At 43.1% G+C, this 26100-nt stretch overlaps 2 protein-coding genes across 2 annotated transcripts in view; one reads left to right on the forward strand and one right to left on the reverse strand.

Moving 5' to 3' along the window:
• Lrp4 (LDL receptor related protein 4) overlaps positions 1-26100 on the forward strand; it is a 169422-nt gene that overhangs the window by 46154 nt on the left and 97168 nt on the right. The window lies entirely within an intron of this gene.
• LOC145398417 (uncharacterized) lies at positions 4153-7920 on the reverse strand. The gene is made up of 5 exons (XM_080271299.1): positions 7804-7920; positions 7341-7496; positions 6838-7035; positions 5270-5376; positions 4153-4403 (listed from the first exon to the last, which is right to left on the reverse strand). The coding sequence occupies exons 2-5, from the start codon at positions 7462-7464 to the stop codon at positions 4359-4361; spliced, it is 474 nt and encodes a 157-aa protein (XP_080127425.1). The 5' UTR covers positions 7465-7496; positions 7804-7920; the 3' UTR covers positions 4153-4358.

The following is a 26100-nucleotide window of genomic DNA, read 5'->3' on the forward strand; positions in this document are numbered from 1 at the left end:
TCTCTCTCTCTCTCTCTCGGATCATCTACATCCACCACACCTAAAGCAAAACATTCTCTCCTGTATATTTTTGAGTGACTGTTTCTATTGCTGTATTTTCACTAAACAGCAAGACCTAAGATGCAGGTGCATTTTGCGAGCGAGCCACCACACCTGTAGCAATAAATTCTCCTCACCTGCAGCAATAAGTTCTCCACACCTGCAGCAATAAATTCTCATCACCTGCAGCAATAAATTCTCCTCACCTACAGCAATAAATTCTCTTCACCTGCAGCAATAAATTCTCTTCACCTGTAGCAATAAATTCTCTTCACCTGCAGCAATAAATTCCCTTCACCTGCAGCAATAAATTCTCTTCCCCTGCAGCAATAAATTCTCTTCACCTGCCGCAAGAAATTCCCTTCACCTGCAGCAAGAAATTCTCTTCCCCTGCAGCAAGAAATTCTCTTCACCTTCCTCAAGAAATTCCCTTCACCTGCAGCAATAAATTCCCTTCACCTGCAGCAATAAATTCCCTTCACCTGCAGCAATAAATTCTCTTCACCTGCAGCAATAAATTCTCTTCACCTGCAGCAAGAAATTCCCTTCACCTGCAGCAATAAATTCTCTTCACCTTCCTCAAGAAATTCCCTTCACCTGCAGCAATAAATTCCCTTCACCTGCAGCAATAAATTCCCTTCACCTGCAGCAATAAATTCTCTTCACCTGCAGCAATAAATTCTCTTCACCTGCAGCAAGAAATTCTCTTCACCTGCAGCAAGAAATTCCCTTCACCTGCAGCAATAAATTCTCTTCCCCTGCAGCAATAAATTCCCTTCCCCTGCAGCAATAAATTCCCTTCCCCTGCAGCAATAAATTCCCTTCCCCTGCAGCAATAAATTCCCTTCACCTGCAGCAATAAATTCTCTTCCCCTGCAGCAAGAAATTCTCTTCACCTGCCGGAAGAAATTCCCTTCACCTGTACTTATAAATTCTCCTTAAGTCGAAATGGAACTCTGTGGAATATATGTGTGTGTGTGTGTGTGTGTGTGTGTCCATTTTCTGTCTACTTACGCCTGTTACAAATCGATTTTAGTTATATTTCTTTCCTTGTGTTTTTAATTAATCAGGGAGCACCGTATAACCGTGAGATAGTTGTCCTCTGAAAACTGGGAGAGAGAGAGAGAGAGAGAGAGAGAGAGAGAGAGAGAGAGAGAGAGGGGTGATAGGATATGCCAGTGGAGTAGAAAAGAGCAGGTCACAGCCAAGGTTGCTGTCGTGTTCCCCTTGCTCTCTTCCACTTCTCTCTCCCTTGCTTTCTTCCACTTCTCTCTCCCTTGCTGTCTTCCACTTCTCTCTCCCTTGCTCTCTTCCACTTCTCTCTCCCTTGCTCTCTTCCACTTCTCTCTCCCTTGCTCTCTTCCACTTCTCTCTCCCTTGCTCTCTTCCACTTCTCTCTCCCTTGCTCTCTTCCACTTCTCTCTCCCTTGCTCTCTTCCACTTCTCTCTCCCTTGCTCTCTTCCACTTCTCTCTCCCTTGCTCTCTTCCACTTCTCTCTCCCTTGCTCTCTTCCACTTCTCTCTCCCTTGCTCTCTTCCACTTCTCTCTCCCTTGCTCTCTTCCACTTCTCTCTCCAACATCTGTCTTCTCTCCTGTCTTCCACTCTTTTCTACTCATGTCCTCTTCTGTTTCGCTCCTCTCTCTCACTTCTCTCTTCTCTTTCACCTCTTTCCTGTCTTTCACCTCCCTCATCTCTTTAACCTTCTTTCATTTCTTTCTCTTCTCTCCTCTCCTCCACTTCTCCTATCTCTCCTCTCCTCCACTTCTCCTATCTTGACCACCTCTCTCCTCTCCTCCACTTTTCCCATGTTTCACCTCTCCTCTTCCATTTGATTTCCTCCCTTCCACCTCCCTTCCCTCTTATACTTCTTTTTTCCATATCATCTCTTTTTCTCCTCTCTTCCAAACGCACGAAGTTAGCTGAAGTCCCCTAGCAAGGAGCAGTGTGTGTGTGTGTGTGTGTGTGTGTGTGTGTGTGTGTGTGTGTGTGTGTGTGAGTTACAGTCAGTGGTCACCTTATCCCTCACCCTTCCCTCGCTCGTGCATGCTTTCTCCATCACCCATCACCCCTCTCTTCCCTCTCCCCACTACACCTCCCCTCTCCTTACCTCTCCTCGCCCTCTCACCTTCTGCAGGGTTTTTCAATCTCCCCCTCCTCTTTCACCGTATTTCACCCTTCTCACCCTCACCCCTTTTAGATCTTCACGCTTCACCCTATTTCACCCCTCTCCACCCCTATCTCTCACACCTCTTATTTCGTCCTCCCTCACCCTATTTCACCTTTCACAATCCCTTCTCACCCTCACCCTTTTAGTTCTTCCTCACCCTCTTTCCTCCCCTCTGCGCACCCTTCACCATTGTAGTACTTCGACGTTTGAGGGTTTGGTGGGTGGGGGAGAGCCTTCTTGCTGTGCTACCCATATCTTGAGCTTATGGAAGTTAATATCACATAGTTCTCTTTTTTTAACAAACAGCATCTAGAGGACCATTAGGCTTACTGCTGTTTGTTCTCTTTTGTACACCTTCGTATATGCATCACTCTTTCCACGCATCGTTTTTCTTTCGTACATGACCAGCATAGAGAAGGGTATTAGCTGGCCGTCACTCTCCCTCATAGAAGATTCAGTTGCTGTTGCAGATATAGTTACAGTTGGGATTATTTGTGTTGTGGTCCTGTGCTTGTAAATATTGATGTAGGAAACTCTGGCACACACACTGGAGTTATATTTATACGTGGTCAGGTGTTTTTCATACATACATGCATAGCCTACATACATACATGCATAGATAGATAGATAGGCAGATACTTAGATAGCTAGATAACTTATATGTGCGTGTTGCTCTCGCCGCCTTTTTGTGCAAAGCTGTACAAAGGAGAGGAATTTCCTGCATTTGGCCTGCTTTATGGCGTGTGACAGGCAGGAAACACGTAACAGATGCATTATTTCGTACACGTATCCAGTATGCTCATGCCAGGTAATCAAGTAATCGCAGGTAACTAGTATTCCACCTCTAAATCCCCAGACCTGAGAGAATGATAACCGGTAAAGCAAAACTTAGTGAACAGTACGAGTGAGTTGATCTTTATATGCTGGCGAGAGTAGAGATGGACCAGAGAGGTATATAAGAGGGGGGTATATGTCGGGGGGAGGGCAGCTGTATGGCAGGAGACAGTGCGACATGGGGACGATTTGTTTGTGGCCACTCCTTACGGGATTCAGGCGTCTGGCGGTAGATAGATAGATAGAAGTTGCTGGCAGTACCATGAGATGCTGATTTCCTTAAGTTCATCTACACAAGGGCTTCTTCCATCACCCCAATATTATAATTCACCGTTACGTAGAATGAAATGGCGATTGTAGTATGGATTATATGATATGCTTTGTAGTGTGTGTGTGTGTGTGTGTGTGTGTGTGTGTGTGTGTGTGTGTGTGTGTGTGTGTGTGTGTGTGTGTGTCCCCAGTGTGCGGTATTATGGCGGGCAACCGAGCACAACACTCAAAGTCAAGTGACACACTCATGCGTAGCCCTCCCCCCCACTCTCTCTCTCTCTCTCTCTCTCTCTCTCTCTCACACACACACACACACACACACACACACACACACACACACACACACACACACACTCTCTCTCTCTCTCTCTCTCTCTCTCTCTCTCTCTCTCACACACACACACACACACACACACACACACACACACACACACACACACACACACACTCTCTCTCTCTCTCTCTCTCTCACACACACACACACACACACACACACACACACACACACACACACACACACACACACACACACACTCTCTCTCTCTCTCTCTCTCTCTCTCTCTCACACACACACACACACACACACACACACACACACACACACACACACACACACACACCTTCTTTAGTTTCCTCTCGTCTCCCCCTCCTCTTCCTTCTTCCCCTCCCTTCCTCTTTCTTTTCCTCTCCTCTCCTCCTGTCTTATCTCTTTGCTGATGATGATGATGATAATATTGAAGATAATTGACATAATGGAGTGATGATAATGATGATGATGATTATTATTATGATGATGACTTTTTTTAACACCAAGGTTATGAACAGACGCAAATAACTGCTGCATAATATATTTTCAAACACACACAGAAATTAACGTAAGATGCAAGGCAAAAAAAGTTAGAGAGAGAGAGAGAGAGAGAGAGAGAGAGAGAGGGAGTGGGAGAGAGAGAGTTTTGCCAGTATCTAAAACAATGGTGTATTCCTTATATCTAGATCATCCAGACGGTGGGCCTTAGTGCAGTTTGGGTGATGGATCCAGGCTGGTCCTATGCGTCTATTTTAAGGTTGATGCAGTCCTTGAAGGCGTCCAGCTGTGGAGGAGGATCTCGTTAGTATAGGAAATTTCTTAACACCTCTTCTTTTGCGATTTATTTGGAACATTACCCCCCAGTATCCTCTTACATATAATTACTGAATGTAATTAGGCATACGTGGGTGTGTATTTATGTATCATTATTTTCGTTGTAATACTATGCTACTCTCAACTTGGTCCAGATCTCTCTCTCTCTCTCTCTCTCTCATTATTACACGTAGCTCAGCGGAGCAAAATAAAACAATGCCACGGCACTCTAACCTTTTCCACAGCACTTTTTCGTGACCAGCACTATATTCGTGTTGATCTCTTGCTACATTTCAGCGTTCAGAATGGAGAGATGACAAATTTAGGCCAATATAAGGTGAAAATCGTATAGTAAATGATGTTAGCAAAAGTCTACCGTCAGTATTCAAGATGGAAAAACGGCAATTATAGGTCAAGTAAAAGTGAGGGGTAGATTAAATGTTATATTGTTACAACCTAGAAATGGTAATTGTAGGCCAAGTAAGAGTGAAAAGAGTATAGTAAATGTTGCTATAATCTCGTTTTATATACTGTATATATAGGCTATCTAAGCGTTGTAGATGAAGAGACGGCAGTTTTAGATCAAAGTAAAAGTGAAAGAGCTTAATTTTAGGTCAAGGAAGAGTGAAAAGAGTTTAGGAAATATTGCTATAATCTCTTGTTATATATATCTAAACATTCAAGATGGAGAGGCGGCAATTTTAGATCAAGTAAAGCGAAAAGCGTAATTTAATGCCAGGTTGAAGAGACGGAGAGAGCTATTTTAGACCAAGTACAAGTGAAAAAGTGTAATTTTAGGCCAAGTTTGAATGAAAGAAGTAAAGGAAATATACGAACGTTGTTGAATTTCTCCTGTAGGCATCTAAACATCTTGGTAATGTTGTCTTCTACCAGGTTCAGATAGTAAAACATTTGCAGCCCGTTGATCTGCTCCTCACCCCATTCTGGTGGCGTAAGGAAGAGTGGGTTTGCTTTGGTTAGGTTTTGCTGGGTGAGGTGAGACTGAGTTGGGGTAGGTTGGGGTAGGTATGGTGAGGTGAGGTTGGGATGAGTTGGGTTGGGTTGGGGTATGTGAAATGAAGTTGTGGAATGAGGTTGGGTTGTGGTGGGTTAAATTGGACAGGGTTGGGGTAGGTGGAGTGATGCTGGTGTAGAGTTGGTTTGCTTGGGTTGGGTTAGGTTAGGTGTGACGGGTTGGGTTCAGATAGATTAGGTTCAGTCGAGTTAGGTTATGCTGGGCCAGCCCTTCGTGAGCTGAGCCTTTCCAAATTACACGGGAGGCTGACGGGGTGCCACTGGACCCCAACACCTTTTGGTGGATTTCTACCATAAGCATAAAGCTACATCATTGAAAGTTTGTGCATATGTTGGCCAGGACACGGCACGTGGAGCCAACCCACCAGTGTCCCCTTTGGTGTTTGTTTGTTTTTGTATTCTAAGACAATTATTTACATTTATCAGAAAATTATGAAAGTTTCAGTATGGACGCACTGAACCTGCACTTAATTGAATGTTTGACTCAGCACTCGTGGGATAGGTTCTTTACACAATAACAAACTCTGGTAAAAAGTGTGATACATAATCATAAAATAAAACTTTCCTTATAATATTCAAATTAGATACAAAATTTTTGTTTTCAGTATGACACAGATGTAAAGAGAACTTACTTTTTGTCATGAGAAAACAACTAAGTGATAGTACCTTTCTCACAGATACAAAGAATAGTGACTTCTACAATGTTAATAACTATAATACAGCAGAAGGTTACTGTCAGATTGTTCAACCACTTCATATTCATCAACGTCAGATAATTCACTGCCTGAAACAAATATCTTAAAAAAGAAATCGGGCTGGTCATTATCTGCCAACAAATTCCTGCCCTAAAACATTGATTTTGGTATTGACATTCTCTTTAGATGTCAAAAATCTGGGAAAAAAAGTCACACAGAAGGCGAAGTGGGGTCCCAGCAGACCCCACAAGTATTTGTTACGACTGTCACTTCTAAGTGCTGCAAGCTTTTTTGGCCAAAAATATGTGCATATACAGTAACCATCTACAATAAAAGTCAGGGACGGGCAGGTCGCAAAAATAAACAGTGGCTCAATGGCATCATTTTAAAAACATGTTGGGGTCCACAGGACCCCACTCAGCTCACGAAGGACTAGATTAAGTTCGATCAGGCAGGTTTGGGTTAGGTTTGGTACCACACAGTTTCATTATCAAGCAATTTCCTTGCTAAATATACGAGTACCAAACAAGTTCAGAACAGTTTCAGTACCAAGATAGTTTTGGTATTGAACATTTACGATCCCAAACAGCTCAGTCTCAAAGCAGTTATATCAAACAGTAATAAGTTTCAGTATAAAGCAGTTTCAGTTTGAAGATGGATGGAAGATGGACAGACCTGCATGGGATGAAGGCATGGCTGACACGTTGAGGTTGGAGGCGGTCTCTTGGGAACAGTCGTCCATGTACTTGACGATGAGCTGGTAGGTTTGCTCGGTGAAGGGGTACACGTAGTAGAGCAGGTACCGGCACGAGGGCAGGTTCTCGAAGCAAGGGATCATTTTCTCTTGCTCCGTCTCCTCACACAGTTCCCTCGCTGCGTTGAAGAAGGGGAGAGATTTACTGTGTTCACTTTACCTTGGCCTAAAATTGCCACCCATCCATCTTTAATTTTGCGTTATAGCAATAGAGTAACACCAGAATATTGTGCTAGTTACGAAAAAGGACCCAGGTAGCCTCATATACTGTCATAACTACAAATACGGGTAAAATTTAGAACTGGTAGAACGGTATACCCACCATAACAACAAATTCAGGTAAAACTTAGAGTAGGTAGAGAGGTGTACTCACCATAACTACAGATTCGGATAAAACTTACGGTAGATAAAGAGGTATACTTACTCAGTTTCGTAGCCTCATTATGCCAAATGGCCTTTATGGCGGGGTCGACACTTCCCCAGCCTACATCGGCCCATATCGTTCCCAGCATGGCCACCAGCACCACCAGGCACGCCACAGCCTTCATCTCTACTCCTTGTTTGGGTCGGTGTGAGGTCCCTGGTTAGGAAAGTCTAGGGTGAGCTCATGCGCATGTTCACTTAACAGCTTGAGATAGAATAGGTGTTTGATATGGCTCGAGTTGAATCGTCTTGGCCTCTACCACCTACATGCAAAATTTCTGAATGATAAGTCAACTTGATGTATGTTTGTGGACCATATTAGTGTTCAGATTTTTATCTTACCCCTTGTGGAAACTGACCAGATTCATACAAGAGAATAAGGTACAATATGCAGAATAATCAAAGTCAGAGGTGCTACGAAGCCTCCTGTGCCAGTCTGACTACACAAGGAAGGGAGAACTAACCTGTGCTGGAGGAGTGTGCACTGAGGAGAGCGCAGCTGTGGTCGGTGTTGTGTAGGTGGAGGAAGGAGAGAAAGGGGGGAAAGGTGGAGAGAGTATTGTATGGGGGAAAGGAGGGAAGAGGGAGGGAGGAGACAGAGAAGGAGAGGGAAAGGGAGAGAAGGGGAGGAGAGAAAAGTGGGGGTGAGGGTGAGAGCCAGATGATGAAGAGAAGGAAAGAGGGGGAAGGAGGGAGAACGGGTTGGAAAGGAGAGAGAGAAGAGAGAGGTGTAAGTTGGGGAGAGGGCACCGAAATGACAGGGGAAAGGGCGATACTGAGTCGATTTGTTTGTGGCCACCCCTTACGGGATTAGACTGTCTGGCTATAGATAGACAGACAGATTGGTACTTCTGTCGCCATATGCAAACTCGCGAATTAGACCTTATGGCGCGAATCACAAGTTACAATGTACAGTCGCGATCCAAAGAAAGTATCCAGGCCTTTGTCGATGCCGGGGACAGGAAAGGAAGAATGCTCTGGTGTTCGGACAAAGCTCCAAACCCCCTCCCCTCCCCCTTTCCTCCCCCTCCTTCCCCAAGTACCACCACGACCTTTGATCGAGACGTTGCTCACTCCTTTGCTTCGCGGTTCGAAGCAGCTGATGATGCTCATGGCATGTTGTGGATTCCATATTACGTAAAACATTTGAAGAAATTATGATTGCACAGTAACAGAACAAAAAAAGTGATGAGCGTTATATTGGTTTCAAATATGAATTACTGAAGTGTTTCCCGTAACATTCAAGCTCTCCTGTAATTGTCTGGTAGAGAATCATGTTGTCGGAAAGAAGTCATCTTCAGCGAGATGGACAGACGACAGAAAAACTGACGGAAAGACAGACAAAGCTACACCGTTGAAAGATTAATCATTTTTTTTTTCTAAATATCACCAAACACATTTAGTAAACCAAGGTGAATATAAACCATTCGAGCAAGGAAAAGGAAACACAGAGACAGACCAAACCATTTGAGATTCAGGATAATTGCTATTTCACTCTTGCTAAAGACAAAGGATTACATCCATCTTCGGAAAGAATACGCCTCCTACGTAAGACAGACAGGCAGACAGACAAAGACAGACTCTGGAATATCGATTCACGTTGTCTTATTTCTTTTTTGGTTCCACCAGATGACATGATTCACATTAAATGATAACAGACCCTTGTAGACGTAGAGGAAGACGTGAAAGGCAAATGGGACAGATGGACAGAAGGAAAGACTGAGTTGCAGTTATCAGTTCACACTGATTGCTATTTCGTTACTGCTAAAGGTATAGACGATTTTATTCAGCATAAGTGAGACTAAACCCTTTCCGTAAAGGAAGACGTGAAAGTTATAGAGGTAGAATAAAGAGAACAAAAGTGAGGCAGGCAGCTTCCGAATTATCGGTTCACATTAACTGGAATTATCAGTTCATATTAACTGGTACTGTATAATTGTTGCTGCCAGAAAACTATCTTTAGCTTCAGTGGAAATATGACTATCCGGGAGAGGAAGACGCAAAACATATGCAGGCATACACACGAAGAGACAGACACTCTCTAAATAATTTATTCCCCAAGTTAACTGCTACTATATTCCAGCTACATTATTCCTGCTACTTTATTCCAGCTACATTACTCTTGCTACTTTATTCCAGCTACATTATTCCAGCTACTTTATTCCAGCTACATTATTCCAGCTACTTTATTCCAGCTACATTATTCCTGCTACTTTATTCCAGCTACATTATTCCAGCTACTTTATTCCAGCTACATTATTCCAGCTACTTTATTCCAGCTACTTTATTCCAGCTACTTTATTCCTGCTACATTATTCCAGCTACTTTATTCCAGCTACTTTATTCCTGCTACATTATTCCTGCTACTTTATTCCTGCTACATTATTCCAGCTACTTTATTCCTGCTACTTTATTCCTGCTACTTTATTCCTGCTACTTTATTCCAGCTACATTATTCCTGCTACATTATTCCTGCTACTTTATTCCTGCTACTTTATTCCTGCTACATTATTCCTGCTACTTTATTCCTGCTACATTATTCCAGCTACATTATTCCAGCTACATTATTCCTGCTACTTTATTCCTGCTACTTTATTCCTGCTACTTTATTCCTGCTACATTATTCCTGCTACTTTATTCCTGCTACATTATTCCTGCTACTTTATTCCTGCTACTTTATTCCTGCTACATTATTCCTGCTACATTATTCCTGCTACTTTATTCCTGCTACTTTATTCCTGCTACATTATTCCTGCTACTTTATTCCTGCTACTTTATTCCTGCTACCGGCTGACAGTTTTGTTAGCCTAGGGTAGATCAAGCCTCACCCTTAACAGATATTCTTTGGCTACTTACAGAATTATATTATTTACACCAACACCCTCGGAGATAGATCGGATGCTATGTTTTAAGTGGCGTCTGTGTGTGTGTGTGTGTGTGTGTGTGTGTGTGTGTGTGTGTGTGTGTGTGTGTGATTAAGTCATGCTCGTATTGATTCGTCTTCCTTCCTTATTTTATCATACATGTATGTGTGTGTGTGTGTGTGTGTGTGTGTGTGTGTGTGTGTGTGTGTGTGTGTGTGATTAAGTCATGGTCGTAATGATTCGTCTTCCTTCCTTATTTTATCATACGTGTGTGTGTGTGTGTGTGTGTGTGTGTGTGTGTGTGTGTGTGTGTGTGTGTGTGTGTGTGTGTATGAGCCTTAACCCGTCCCTTTCGGTTTACTGAACAGAAACCGAGCCGAAAAAATGGAGAGAGAGAGAGAGCGAGAGAGAGAGAGAGAGAGAGAGAGAGAGAAAGAGTTAAATACTACGCCAAAACTCCTAACTACGCCCTCAGGCTGAAGGGGTTAATGAGGGTCGTCTCGTTACTGGGCAAAGAAAATCCAACAGCGGTCATTACACCTGATACCTTTAATTAACCCACCTTGATTAATCAGAATGGACTGGCAATTACAGGTAAATATATCTTGCGGTAATTAGCGATCAATATGCAATTTGATACAGGTAATTGACGGGCAATTTTACGTATATCCAGTATAGCCCTTAATTAGAGATTCATTAGAGGCAAATATATCATGCAGTAATTAGTGATCAGTATGCAGCTTGATACAGGTAATTAACGAACCAATTTATATGTACAGGATGGTCCGTAATTTGAGCTTCGTTAGCGGCTTCCATGGCGTCTCGCGGGGACTACTCAGCCTGCTGGTGTGGGCGGTGTTGCAGTGGGGGTAGGAAATAAATGATGCAGGGTGGGCAATGATAACTTACGAGGGTCTGTTCTGCGTGTTTCTTGACATTTTTCTTTGAGCGATTTAACTGGGAGGAGGATTTGGTTTTAGCTAGTTGGAGTTTTGGATTTACTTTTTTTTTTAATGCAAGGAAGAAGGAAGCAAAGGGAAGAAGCCAAGAAATTGTTCCCAAACAGTAAGTTGATATAAAGCCAAACAGCATCTTTATATATTTAATGTTAATCATGCTGGCGATATAAGACAATTAAAATACCTGATGCTGGCATGGAGTGGCCTGAAAACTAGTAATTAAATACGTTTTTCAGAGTATTTTCCACCTTTACACACTCTCTCTTTCTCTCTCTCTCTCTCTCTCATATATATATATATATATATATATATATATATATATATATATATATATATCGACACACACACGAATGATAAATTAAAGAAGTTAGAAGGGTAATTACGAGCTCCACTCAATCCTGTTAACAGACACACACACACACACACACACACACACACACACACACACACACACACACACACACACACACACACACACAGACGCCACTTAAAACATAGCATCCGATCTATCTCCGAGGGTGTTGGTGTAAATAATATTCTTCTGTAAGTAGCCAAAGAATATCTGTTAAGGGTGAGGCTTGATCTACCCAAGGCTAACAAAACTGTCAGCCGGTAGCAGGAATAAAGTAGCAGGAATAAAGTAGCAGGAATAAAGTAGCAGGAATAATGTAGCAGGAATAAAGTAGCAGGAATAATGTAGCAGGAATAAAGTAGCAGGAATAAAGTAGCAGGAATAATGTAGCAGGAATAAAGTAGCAGGAATAAAGTAGCAGGAATAATGTAGCAGGAATAATGTAGCAGGAATAAAGTAGCAGGAATAAAGTAGCAGGAATAATGTAGCAGGAATAATGTAGCAGGAATAATGTAGCAGGAATAAAGTAGCAGGAATAATGTAGCAGGAATAATGTAGCAGGAATAATGTAGCAGGAATAAAGTAGCAGGAATAAAGTAGCAGGAATAAAGTAGCAGGAATAAAGTAGCTGGAATAATGTAGCAGGAATAAAGTAGCAGGAATAATGTAGCAGGAATAATGTAGCAGGAATAAAGTAGCAGGAATAATGTAGCAGGAATAAAGTAGCAGGAATAAAGTAGCAGGAATAAAGTAGCAGGAATAAAGTAGCAGGAATAAAGTAGCAGGAATAATGTAGCAGGAATAAAGTAGCTGGAATAAAGTAGCTGGAATAAAGTGGCAGGAATAATGTAGCAGGAATAATGTAGCTGGAATAAAGTAGCTGGAATAAAGTAGCTGGAATAAAGTAGCTGGAATAATGTAGCTGGAATAATGTAGCAGGAATAAAGTAGCTGGAATAATGTAGCTGGAATAATGTAGCTGGAATAAAGTAGCTGGAATAATGTAGCTGGAATAAAGTAGCTGGAATAATGTAGCTGGAATAAAGTAGCAAGAGTAATGTAGCTGGAATAAAGTAGCAGGAATAATGTAGCTGGAATATAGTAGCAGTTTACTTGGGGAATAAATTATTTAGTGTCTGTCTCTTCGTGTGTATACCTGCATATGTTTTGCGTCTTCCTCTCCCGGATAGTCATATTTCCACTGAAGCTAAAGATAGTTTTCTGGCAGCAACAATTATATAGTACCAGTTAATAAGAACTGATAATTCCAGTTAATGTGAACCGATAATTCGGAAGCTGCCTGCCTCACTTTTGTTCTCTTTATTCTACCTCTTTAATTTTCACGTCTTTCTCTACGTCTACAAGGGTCTGTTATCATTTAATGTGAATCATGTCATCTGGTGGGACCAAAAAAGAAATAAGACAACGTGAATCGATATTCCAGAGTCTGTCTTTGTCTGTCTGCCTGTCTGTCTTACGTAGGAGGCGTATTCTTTCCGAAGATGGATGTAATCCTTTGTCTTTAGCAAGAGTGAAATAGCAATTATCCTGAATCTCAAATGGTTTGGTCTGTCTCTGTGTTTCCTTTTCCTTGCTCGAATGGTTTATATTCACCTTGGTTTACTAAATGCGTTTGGTGATATTTAGAAAAAAAAAAAATAATAATCTTTCAACGGTGTAGCTTTGTTTGTCTTTCCGTCAGTTTTTCTGTCGTCTGTCCATCTCGCTGAAGATGACTTCTTTCCGACAACATGATTCTCTACCAGACAATTACAGGAGAACTTGGATGTTACGGGAAATACTTCAGTAATTCATATTTGAAACCAATATAACGCTCATCACTTTTTTTGTTCTGTTACTGTGCAATCATAATTTCTTCAAATGTTTTTACGTAATATGGAATCCACAAGATGCCATGAGCATCATCAGCTGCTTCGAACCGCGAAGCAAAGGAGTGAGCAACGTCTCGATCAAAGGTCGTGGTGGTACTTGGGGGAGGAAAGGGGGAGGGGAGGGGGTTTGGAGCTTTGCCCAAACACCAGAGCATTCTTCCTTTCCTGTCCCCGGCATCGACAAAGGCCTGGATACTTTCTTTGGATCGCGACTGTACATATTCGGTTTTGCGGGAAGTAAAATAATAAAACGAAAATCACTCCCATCAAAGCAAATGATCAAACTAGAGTGGAAATAATGTGTTTGGATGATAACACATTGGCTTTGATTCGCAAAGAATCATTATCAAAAGCTGCTCCAGTCTGACACCTTCCACACCTTATGAGGAGGAAGAGGAGGAGGAGCATGGTGATGATGACAATGAAGAAGAGGAAGAGGAGCGTGGTGATGATGACGCTGATGATGACGAAGAGGAGGAGGTGGAGCATGATGATGATGATGATAATGATGATGAAGTGGAGGAGGAGCATGGTGATAATGATGATGACAATGAAGAAGAGGAAGAGGAGCGTGGTGATGATGACGATGAAGAAGAGGAAGAGGAGCGTGGTGATGATGACGATGAAGAAGAGGAAGAGGAGCGTGGTGATGATGACGATGATGAAGATGAAGAGGAGGAGGAGGAGAATGGTGATGATGATGATAATGATAATGAAGATGAAGAAGAGGAGGAGGAGCATGGTGATGATGATGATAATGATAATGAAAATGAAGAAGAGGAGGAGGAGCATGGTGATGATGATGATAATGATGATGAAGATGAAGAAGGGAAGGAGGAGTATGATGATGATGATGATGATGGTGAACATGAAGAGGAGGAGGAGGAGGAGGAGGAGGAGGAGCATGGTGATGATGATGAAGATGAAGAGAAGGAGGAGTAGCATGATGATGATGATGATGACGATGATGAAGAAGAGGTGGAGGAGCATGGTGATGAGGATGATGATGATGATGAGGATGAAGAAGAGGCGAAGGAGCATGTTGATAATGATGATGAAGATGAAGAAGAAGTGGAGGACCATGGTGATGATGATGATGAAGATGAAGAAGTGGAGGGGGAGCATGGTGATTATCATGATAATGGTGAAGATGAAGAAGGGAAGGAGGAGTATGGTGATGACGATGATGATGATGATGAAGAAGAGGAGGAGGAGCATGGTGATGATGATGATGATGAAGATGAAGAAGGGAAGGAGGAGTATGGTGATGACGATGATGATGATGATGATGATGGTGAACATGAAGAGGAGGAGGAGGAGGAGGAGCATGGTGATGATGATGATCATGATGATGAAGATGAAGAGGAGGAGGAGCATGGTAATGATGATGATAATGATGATGAAGAAGAGGTGGAGGAGCATGGTGATGATGATGATGATGATGATAAAGAAGAGGAGGAGCATGGTGTTGATGATAATGATAATGTACATGAAGTAGAGGAGGAGGAACATGATGATGATGATGATGATGAAGATGAAGAGGAGGAGGAAGAGCATGGTGATGATGATGAAGATGAAGAAGAGGTGGAGCATGGTGATAATGATGATGATGAAGAAGAAGGGAAGGAGGAGTATGGTGATGACGATGATGATGAGGAAGATGAAGAAGAGGAGGAGAAGGATGGTGATGATGATGAAGAAGGGAAGGAGGAGTATGGTGATGACGATGATGATGATGATGGCGTCCTCTGTTGAACTCCAAGGTATTGACAAAACGGAATAATTGCTTCATATTTTATTTTCAATCACACAAAATGATATAACGCGCTAAAATGCAAATAAATAAATAAATAAATAAGTAAAGGTTGGAAAGGTGTTACGTTCAATAAATTTTTAAAACCCTTGAGTCTTGTAACATCCGAGAGAGAGAGAGAGAGAGAGAGGGAGAGAGAGAGGTCAGAATTTAGCTTTTGTCGAAATCAAACAGAAATCCTATATATATATATCTTGTCATCCAGGCGGTGGTCCTTGGTGCCGTATGGGTGATGGAAGGTGTGTCTGGGATGATCTTATGTCTTGGTGATACATTTCTTGAAGGCGTCGATCTGTGTGGGGAAGACAGTCGTTATTATATAAGGTGGTGCATATATAACGCTCCTCGTGTGTTGTGGGCACGGCTAAGCGTTATCGGTGTCTATCTCGTATCATTTATTCATCTCCTACTCCCGCTGTCACACCCACGCCCACACCAGCAAACTGAGCCGTGCCAGAAACACAAAAAATAACTCCAGTCGGGTATCTAGTGCAGTGCCACGTATGCAACTCTCTCTGGTTAGTTCACCTTAACTTGGCCCAGATTTTCGTCCTTTTGCAGCTTATTTCACGTAGCTCAGCGGCTGAATAAAGGCGGCGTTATGGCTCTACGTCCTTTCCATAGCACTTCTTCGTGACTAGCGCTGTGTTCAAGAGTTAATTTCTGTTACAGCTCAGCGTTCAAGATGGAAGAGGGTTAGTTTAAGGCCAGGTTAAAGTGAAGGGAGTATAGGCTTCACTTCAGCTTGGATTAACACCTGAATATGGTACTAGTCACGAAGAAGTGCTATGGGAAGGATGGAGTGCTGATATGTTACCGTATTTTGCCACTGAGCTACGTGTAATAAGTTGAAAAAAAGAAAATCTGAGCCAAGTTATGTGAAGGAATTAGGGACAGATTAGGAGCTTGTTGCTTGACTGTTACATGATTGTTGTGGATGCTACTACTACTACTACTCCTCTCTCTCTCTCTCTCTCTCTCTCTCTCTCTCTCTCTCTCTCTCACACACACACACACACACACACACACACACACACACACACACACACACACACACACACACACACACACACACACACACACACACACACACACACACACACTAAATGATGCAAGACACTGAAAAACCATGGCTAGAGGAACACGTGATAAATCAATCTCTCTCTCTCTCTCTCTCTCTCTCTCTCTCTCTCTCTCTCTCTCTCTCTCTCTCTCTCTCTCTCTCTCTCTCTCAGCCACGGCAATACAAACCACGGTGAATTTAGCAGTAACACATCTAAACCTCTTGGTGAGGTTGTCTTCGCCCAGTTTCACGTCATAGCAGAGTCTTATCCCATTGAGCTGCTTCTCTTCCCACGCTGTAAGGCAAAGAGAGGCTAGGTTAGTCTGGGTTAGATAGGGATGGTTAGATTGGGAGTAGTTTGGTAAGAGTGGGATGGGTAGGTTTGGAATGGTTAGGTAGGGTTGTTAGGGTGGGTTGGGTTAGGTTAGATTGGGTTTGGGTTGGGTTAGGTTAGTTTGTGAGGACAAGTTATATTGGGATGGTTAGGTTAGGTTGGGTTGGGTAGGTTAATTTGAGTTTGGAAGGTTAGGTTAGGTTAGGTTAGGTTAGCTTAAGTTGGATAGGTTTGGTTAGCACTGAGTTGGATAAGTTAGGTTAGGGTGGATTAGAGTGGGTTGGACCAGTGAATATTAAGTTAGATTGACTTCAGCTTGCCACCATAGTAGACCGTAACACCCTCTTGTATGCTATTGATGCAAACTCTGTGGGTATAAAAGCGATAAATATAGCATGCGAGCCAAAGTTAAGGTGTCATATAAATAAATCGCAGAGGAGGTGCTACGAAGTGTCCTGTGCCAACTGTTAGCTGGATCTTCGCAACACCTGACCTGAAATGGTGGCTGGCATGGCGTTGACGTTGACCTTAGCGTTGGTCTGGTCTGAACACTCCCTCATGTAGTCGAGGAACACTGAGTAGATGGCCTCAGTGAACGGCACGGGGAAGTAGAGGAGGGGGTGGCAGCTGGGCACCCTCTCCATACACTGCACCTATGACTCTAGGGGCGCTGATGGGCATACCTCCTGGGCTGGGGTGGAGGTGGGAGAAAAGAGCTGCGTTAGTGGCGCTCTGTGCACTGGGGGAATGGGTGACAGGAATTAGGCGCGTTAGTGCTATTGGGTGATGGGAATTTGGGGCATTGGTGGCACTGGTGACAGGAATTAGGTGCGTTAGTGGTATTGGTGACAGGAATTTAGTGTGTTGTATTGGTGACAGGGTTTTGGGGCGTTAGTGGTATTTGGTGACAGGAATTTGGGGCGTTAGTGCTATTGGGTGATAGGAATCAGGTGCGTTAAAGTTCCACTGTAGCAACATTAGCAGATGTACGCACCCAGTGCTTCCACCTCGCTGTGCCACCCTGCCCGGATGGTCATATCAGCGGGTCCCCAGGGCAATGCCACGGCCCCCTCCCACCCAAACACCACCACCAGCGTCGCCGTCAGGTATCCCACAGTCTTCATCTCCAGGGCTCGATGCTGGGCCGATGCAGATGAAGAACATGTGTTAGATTAGATGTGTTAGCTTATGTTTGGTGTTAGCTGACGTAGGATTTGGTTTTATTTTCCACTTCTTTATCTCCACCCCTTGAGTTAGGATGCTGGGGTGGTGCATGTCAGGAGCTGGTGTTAGAATAGGTTTGTGTGTGTGTGTGTGTGTGTGTTTATTTAGATTATTTCCCAATCGGTACAAGCCCCAACACACTGGGGAACGTTGTCGCTGAAGGCCAAACAGAAAAGGCAAATGAGAGCAAAGAGGTACGGTGACACATATATGGAGAAAAAGTTATCGAACTGACTATAATTGCAAGGGAGGTGATATTCTACCTGAGAGTGATTGATTGATTTTTTAGACGTGGCAAAATCAGTACTTCAGTCCATGTTCTTTAACAACCATGACACAAGATATAGGGAGGACCTACCTTTCCTTGAAGAGATTTTTGAAGGCGTGGGAAGGCAGCTATGGACTTTGTTTATATAGGGGTGGAGATTGAAGAGATGGAGAGGGAGGAAGAGGGACAGGGGGAAGGGAGGGAGAGAAAGGAGGGGAGTTAGAAGAAAGGAGAAGGGAAAGGGTATGTAATTATTATGTCAAACGGGTGGAAGGGGGAGGGAAGAGGGAAAGGAGAGTTGGGGGGAACAGGAAAGAGGGAGAGATGGAAGAATGGAGAGGGGGAGGCTTATGTACTTGCTTTGGCAATCTGTTTACACACACACACACACACACACACACACACACACACACACACACACACACACACACACACACACACACACACACACACACACACACACACAGAAGTAAGGAAGAGATGGTAGGTATGCTGATAAACTGGTGAGAATATGTGACAAGGCTAGTACACTACCTCCATGGCCACAATACGCAGTAAACATCTTGTAGTGAGTCAACACACGAGGAAGGCCAGCCTGAGCAGACCTTGGATGATTTCACTATACCTAATGCTTTACCAGTACAAGATGAAATTGGTGGAGTATCACGAAAATATATACAGATAGATAGATAGATAGATAGACAGATATATGTGTTCCGTTACATAACCTTTATACGCTATATATATATATATATATATATATATATATATATATATATATATATATATATATATATATATATATATATATATATGCACGGTAACTGAGTACCCTTACAGTTGATGGCAACATTTGTATGGGCCTAAGTCTATCTATTGCCAGACTCCTTAATTCCGTAAGGGATGGCCACAAATAAATAACCTCCTTGTCTCCCTGTACCTCGCCATTTCACTGCCCTCCCCTCAGCTCACCCCCCCCCCTTCTCAAACACTTCTTCCATTTCTCCTCTCATCCTTGGCCTCCCTCTCCACCTTACTCACATACACTCTCGTCGTTAGTCTCTGGCTCTTCATCCTCACCACATGACCAAACCATCTCAGTGTATTTCTCCTAAAGTATTCTATAACATCAACATGCACACCACAGCGCCCCTTCCCTTCCCCGACACGTATACCTGTAAATAATCTTGTGCCTAAAGAGGGTATTGTCTATCACCAGCCTCCTCCCCTTACAAAATGTCCACTAGAGCACTGCCATTCTCATCCATCTCTGCAAGCACACCCCACTCACCGACTTCTCCATCCACCTTCACATTCCCTACTTTTCCATTCATATCTCCAAGCAAAAACACTCTCTCATTCCTCTCAAACTTTTCCATGCACGCTTCCCCATTTGCCCAAAACTCTTCTTTCACTCTGCTTGCACGGTCTTGCGTTGGCGCATACACAAACACACACAATCGCTCACATTTGTAGTCTAACGTCCAGTCTTACCCACGCAATTCTTGAACCAACTGATCCATATTCACTTGTATTTTTCTTCCATCACTTGCAACATCGATACATACACCCTCTTTTGCCCTCTCCTTCTCAGCTACTCCCGCGCATATACCCCATCCACTGTGTGGCTGATATAACTTACATAATTCATAGGAAGATCTGCTTTATGTCAGTGCATACCAGTAATAAATCAGACTGCGTTGCATACAATAAATGATACGTAATGGAGGGAAATGCATATAGACAAGTGGGGATGTTGAGTTTTCTAAGTATTTTCTAGAATGTATTGTAGATTTGCTAGCTTCATCTGTATGTCTGTCCCGTAACAAATCGTCTCCTTGTCACCCTCATCTGCTTTGCCTTTGACTGAACTAACAGGGTAATGGCGGGGTTAGTCCAGTGTCATTCTTTTTTATTTTTATTAGTATTTTTTTCATTTTGTTCATCATCACGGCGAGAACGAAGTGTTGAGGGAAGTAATGGCCACAGGTGCGTCCAATCCTCTTAATTATATCGACTCCGTCATCATCAACAACACAAGTTCGTACTGGAAATGAACCCTATTGTGTGTGTGTGTGTGTGTGTCTGTGTGTGTGTGTGTGTGTGTGTGTCTGTGTGTGTGTGTGTAATTACTTCACTGCGATGATGTAGTTTGTCTTGTTCTTGTTTGTGCGTGCGTGCGTGCGTGCGCTTTTCCTAATAACCATTGTAATAATGATCTGGATAAAACTTGGGTGAACAAAATAAGTTTAAAAAGTATGTTTCCCAGTCGATATATCTCTCACGTCATTATATTCTCTATGAAGTATGCTGGCAGGGGATTTTTAGTTTATCCCTTTCCTCCGATGGCCTGCTTTATTTTACTTTAATCTTGCTGCCACCAGACGATTTTATTAAGCTGGGGGGAGACTTACCGATTTGGAAGGGGTTTTGCTACAGCCTTCATTAACCCCTCCATCTCGAGTGGTCTGTAAGCTGAATAAAATCGTCTGAAGCATCTAGAGTAACGTGAAAAATCGATCATTGCACTGGGGGGGTTGGGATTGGTGAGATTATCCTGTTGAAGTATTACACGAGAAGTGAAGGTGGAGAGGGACGTTAAGGTGAGGTAGGGTTGGTATAGGCGAGGTTGGTTTGGGGTTGTTTGGGTTAGATTAGGGTAGGTTTGGTTAGGTTAGATTAGTTTTTGTTAGGTTAGGCCAGGTTAGGTTTGATTAGGTCAGGCTAGGTGAAGTTTGGTAACTCGAAAAAGGTCTGTTTTGTGATAGAAAAGAGGGTCGAAATTGTCACACACACACACACACACACACACACACACACACACACACACACACACACACACACACACACACACACACACACACACACACACACACACACACACACACACACACACACACACACACACACACACACACACACACACACACACACACACACACACACACACACACACACACACACACACACACACACACACACACACACACACACACACACACACACACACACACACACACACACACACACACACACACACACACCGCTCGCTGGCGCAGTGGTAACGTTCTCGCTTGCCATCTGGTAGACGGGAGTTCGCGCCTCGCTCAGGTTGCGAAAAGTTTCACTGACGAAGTGGGTGGTTACTGTCCCCCTTGAGCAAGGGGACGGGTGTGTGGGTGTGTGAAGGTCACAGCCTTGCCCTTAGATCGGACTATATGAGCTCTCAGCTCCCTTCCGGGAGGGTAAAAGCTGACGATGACGACCATCAAGTGATCCTGACCGACCCGGTGAATTACACACACACACACACCTCTTTATGTTATCCTAAAAATATCAAGTTTTCCTTCAAGCTAAATCAAGGTTCAGTGTGACAGAAAACGAGCTCTATCAGAATGTAGACGAAGATTAGGTGGACAGACAGTAGACGAAGTAGCATTAATCTTCGTCTACTTGAAATTTGACGTGAATGATGCTTCTCCTTATGTTCCGGTATGTCTGATGAGTCTTAGTAGCTAAATTAATTAATATAAGTGAGAGCATAGAATCATCCTTCCATCATCACCATCATCATCTTAGCTTTCATCATTATCATCGTCATCTCAGCCTTCATCATTGTCTTAGCCATCATCATCATCATCACCATCATCATCATCATCACCATCATCATCATCAGAGTTATTCCACAGCAGGACGGAAATTTCTCCCATCCTTTTCCACTCCGACTAATTGGCTGTTAGCTTGTTTATGCCATCTTGTTCTCTGTCAGCCTATTTCTCTCATTCCAGTTCAACCCATTATCCCACTCATTTATGGGAGAGAGAGAGAGAGAGAGAGAGAGTAATTAACATTCTGAGGGTAATGCAAGCTCCACAAGTGTCTGAGTACAAAAGTGATGGCTGTCCCAACATGTTATTTTCTCCTAACTGGTCATAATGGTAGGGAATTATGACTGGGGCAGCCTATGGGGAAAAATGGTCCAAGGTTATTCTAGGGCAGTTTTAAAGGGAAGAAATATCTTATAGTAACTTGGGTCTACATCTCAGCCGTTAAGAGCTAGAATTACTGCTGACCTTATGGGCTAAATATATTGGAGACCATTTTCTTCCATAACGTCATCAGTATTTGTAGCTCCAAAACGGCTAAGCATTTATTCAGCTTATGAGAAACTTCGAATTAATGAGGGTTAATAAGTAAGTATTTAGTGGTAAGTGGGGGCGCTCATCATCCACTCTCATGATGTAGTACTGCTCTTGGGTGACGGCCCTTTCCTCTCTTCTTTCCTTCTGTCCTTCCTTCAGCTTCTGTCTTTCTTTCCTTCTGTCCTTCCTTCCGCTTCTGTCTTTCTTTCCTTCAGTCATTCCTCTTCCTTCTGTCTACGGGTGACTATACACTGAGTGACAAGCCAAACGGTTTCCTGTACAACAGGAAACTATTTATTATGGTGGGTGGTAATCAAATAACCAAATTATGGGGTATGGTGGTTTAGTGGGTAATTAAGGTGCTCCAATCGGATTGAGCCGGTGAAGGTTTATATCCAAGGGGTGGTTGGGGTTTACTCACGTAATGCCACTTAGGGATGAGTGAGGCTGGTCACTCTCATCTTAAATGTCAGGACCAACTTGCCTAACCCTGGGCTTCTTCGCTCCTCATGGGTCAACACAGGATTAGATGATGAATGAATGAATGGATGAATAAGTATTTGGCCTTCAAAGTATATTTGTCAGCTTTAATGTAATTTTTGAATATATTCGTCAGCTCTGAGGTTAATGAATATATGTCAGTTTTAAAGTTACTGAAATGTTAATTCTTCAGAATACATTTGTCACACCCATATCAGAATATATTGTCAGCTCTGTGTCAGAACAGAATAAATTTATCATGTCAGTGTGCATGTGGATGTGATAGAAAGCATTAGGAGAAATACACTGAGGTGGTTTGGCCGGGTGGAGAGGATGGAGAGCGAGAGACTAACGAGGAGAGTGATATGAGTGAGATGGAGGGGGGAGAGGGAGGGGGAGGCCGAGGATGGGATGGAGGGATGGAATGGAGAGGTATATGAGAGAGGGGGAGGTGTGAGCTGGGGGGAGGGCAATGAAATGGCAGGGGACTGGGCGTCATGAAGGCGATTTGTTTGTGGCCACCCCTTTCGGGATTCAGGCGTCTGACACTAGATAGATAGATAGATAGATAGATGTCAGTCAGAATATAATATATATCAACACTACAGGTACTAAATTCTTAAGGCTAGGGAATACTTTTGTCACACCGCACACAACCAGCTACTTGAGGTATCACTGTATTAATTATAAATTAACCGGGTCTGTCCGGTCGAACAGACCCATTAACCGTAGACAAACAATCGTCCCTGTAGGACTGGCTTGTACAGTGAACCGATGTTTTCTTGCGGGGAAGTTTGCAGAGGCTTGGTTCCCGGATGGACGCCGCATTTGCGTCATTCCACTCAATTAACAGGGGGACTACAGTAGTCTTCATATCACCCCGTTATTTGGTTATATGGTTACCACCCAGCGTTGAAAATGATTTCCTGGGTTACAGGAAACCGTTAGGCTTGTCATACAGTTTAGTCACCTAAGGACGAAGTAGGCAGCACTACTTCGAGTGAGTGGATGATGGTCACCAGCACCACCTACTACTTGAAGCTTCACTGTAAATAGTAGAGGTGTTTTCGACAGTTCGTACCATTATATCCAACATTATTGTGTGTCAGTAACCACAGAGTAGGGCTGCGTGTGTCCCAACCCTCCCACCTACCCCACACATTGTAAAAAAATAGGGACCTTGCCTTCCACTTAGCGGTTGAGTGTTTAAGCATGCGGTTATTAAATTATACTGTTAATAAGCGCTCAAACACAGATTAAGCTTAAAGTTGGTAAATGTGGTGCTTAATCTACTAAATGCACAGCCGTCTTCTGCAGCTGATAGATAGATACTCGTAGATAGATAGATGGATATATACTTACAGAAAGAGAGAGAGAGAGAGAGAGAGAGAGAGAGAGAGAGAGAGAGAGAGAGAGAGAGAGAATGCACCGAAGAAGGCCAAGGTTAGGACGAAAGGATGCCAGTTAGGACAAAGATTATGTAATGTTGTGTGTGTGTGTGTGTGTGTGTGTGTGTGTGTGTGTGTGTGTGTGTGTGTGTGTGTGTGTTTTAATATTTCCTCAGGGGCTGACTGGTTATCGTTTAAGTGTGAGATGCCGTGACAACCATAGACATTAATTTCACATAAGATCAAGAAGTTTAGAAGATGAAGTGCTTGAAAGGGTACAGCAAGGAAGAAAGGTTGCTGGTTCTTTGAAAGCAATGATAAGAAACAGGAAAGTGAGCATGGAAGTATAAACAAAAAGTCGCTGCATGACAGTATTGTGATACCAACTCTAACGTACGGAAGTGAAGCCTGAACCTTGTTGAAAGGACACAAGTCAAGAGTGAGAGCAGTGGAAATGAGTTACTTGTATTTGAGAGGAGCATGTGGAGTCACAGGGAGAGACAGACTGATAAATGAGGAAGTGAAGGAGCGTTATGGTGTGGATATGGATGTTACAGAAAGCGTTTGGAGAAATATGCTGTAGTGGTTTGGCCATGTGGAGAGGATGGAGAGTGAGAGACTAACGAGGAGAGTGTATATGAGTGAGGTGGAGAGGGGGTAGAGGGAGGGGGAGGCCAAGGATGAGATGGAGGGATGGAGTAGAGAGGTGTTACCAGGGGGGAGGGTAGTGAAATGGTGGGTGAACCGACGATATGGAGGCGATTTGTTTGTGGCCACCCCTTACGGGATTGAGGCGTTTGGCAATAGATAGATAGGTAGATCAAGATGTTTCTTAATTTTTCGTCTAATTTCCGTGATGATAAATCTGTCTTAACGAAATGATGATAATAAAACACAAACACACACACACACACACACACACACACACACACACACACACACACACACACACACACACACACACACACACACACACACACAAAATACCAAACTGATGTAGGAAAAAACATTGGAAAAAGAATCGTTGTAGTGATCTCACTCTAATGAAGGTTTTAAGAGGAAGGTGGGTAGGTAGGTAGGTAGGTAGGTAGAGAGAGAGAGAGAGTAGGAAAGCTAAAACCCAGGTCATAAAAGGTCGTCATATGTCATTTAAGAAGATTATCAACCACACCCTTCTTCCCTAGTCGCCTCATAGGACTCATTAAGACTGTTTTACGAGTTATGCACTGGTATTAAAGATAGAAATAAGGTTAATGAGAAGAATAATTGGCTCTGACTCCTATGACTCACGTAATTTAATCGTTTAACGTGACCTGGATGAGATACATAGAGTTGTTGATGATCCCTTACAAGTGGAAATGTTGGGTGGGAAAGAGAGACAGATTGGAGTTTGACCCTTTATTTTCTCTGTCTCTGGCTGTACAAACTCGCTGAAGATGGGTTCTGTGTAGCCGAAAGAGTGAGAAAAAAATAAAGAACGCAAGCTCCAACCCGTGTCTCTCCGTCCCACCCAGCATTTCCATCGCTAGAGTTATTCCGGCAGTGAAACGGTCGATGATGAGTGTTGGGATGCTCGACCCTATTTACCGTCAAGGCCCTGTCGTACCTGTGATGTGTTTTCTGCAGGATGAACTGGACACGTGGGAAATTTCTACTCATTTCCTTCTCTCTCCTTCCATCCAGGTAAAATAAAAGGCATGACAGTTTTCCTCTCGTCACCAGAAATTGCTTTTGACGAAGGAATGCAAGACAGGGAAGGATTGTAATGTCCTTCACCATCCTGCAGAAACCAACCCGAGATACAGATGAAAGAATGGCAGACAGGGAATGACTGTAATGCCGTTCACCATCCTGCAAAAACTAAGGGGAGATAAGACAAAAAAATAAATAAATAAATAAATCATCTTTTTTCGCCACTGAGCTACGTGAAAGAAACTGCAAACGGACGAAAATCTGGGCCAAGCTAAGTCACGAAGAAGTGCT

This window comes from Coenobita brevimanus, chromosome 45 (genome assembly GCF_032717465.1).
Source record: "Coenobita brevimanus isolate Jiangsu-jjx chromosome 45, ASM3271746v2, whole genome shotgun sequence".
Classification (NCBI taxonomy): domain Eukaryota; kingdom Metazoa; phylum Arthropoda; class Malacostraca; order Decapoda; family Coenobitidae; genus Coenobita; species Coenobita brevimanus.

Coding starts and splice junctions, on each gene's coding strand:
- LOC145398417 (XM_080271299.1), bottom strand. CDS start 7,464: ATGAAGGCTGTGGCGTGCCTGGTGGTGCTGGTGGCCATGCTGGGAACG. Junction 7,036..7,340: donor TAATGAGGCTACGAAACTGA/GTAAGTATACCT, acceptor TCTTCAACGCAG/CGAGGGAACTGTGTGAGGAG. Junction 4,404..5,269: donor TACAGGAGAAATTCAACAAC/GTTCGTATATTT, acceptor CCTCCTCCACAG/CTGGACGCCTTCAAGGACTG.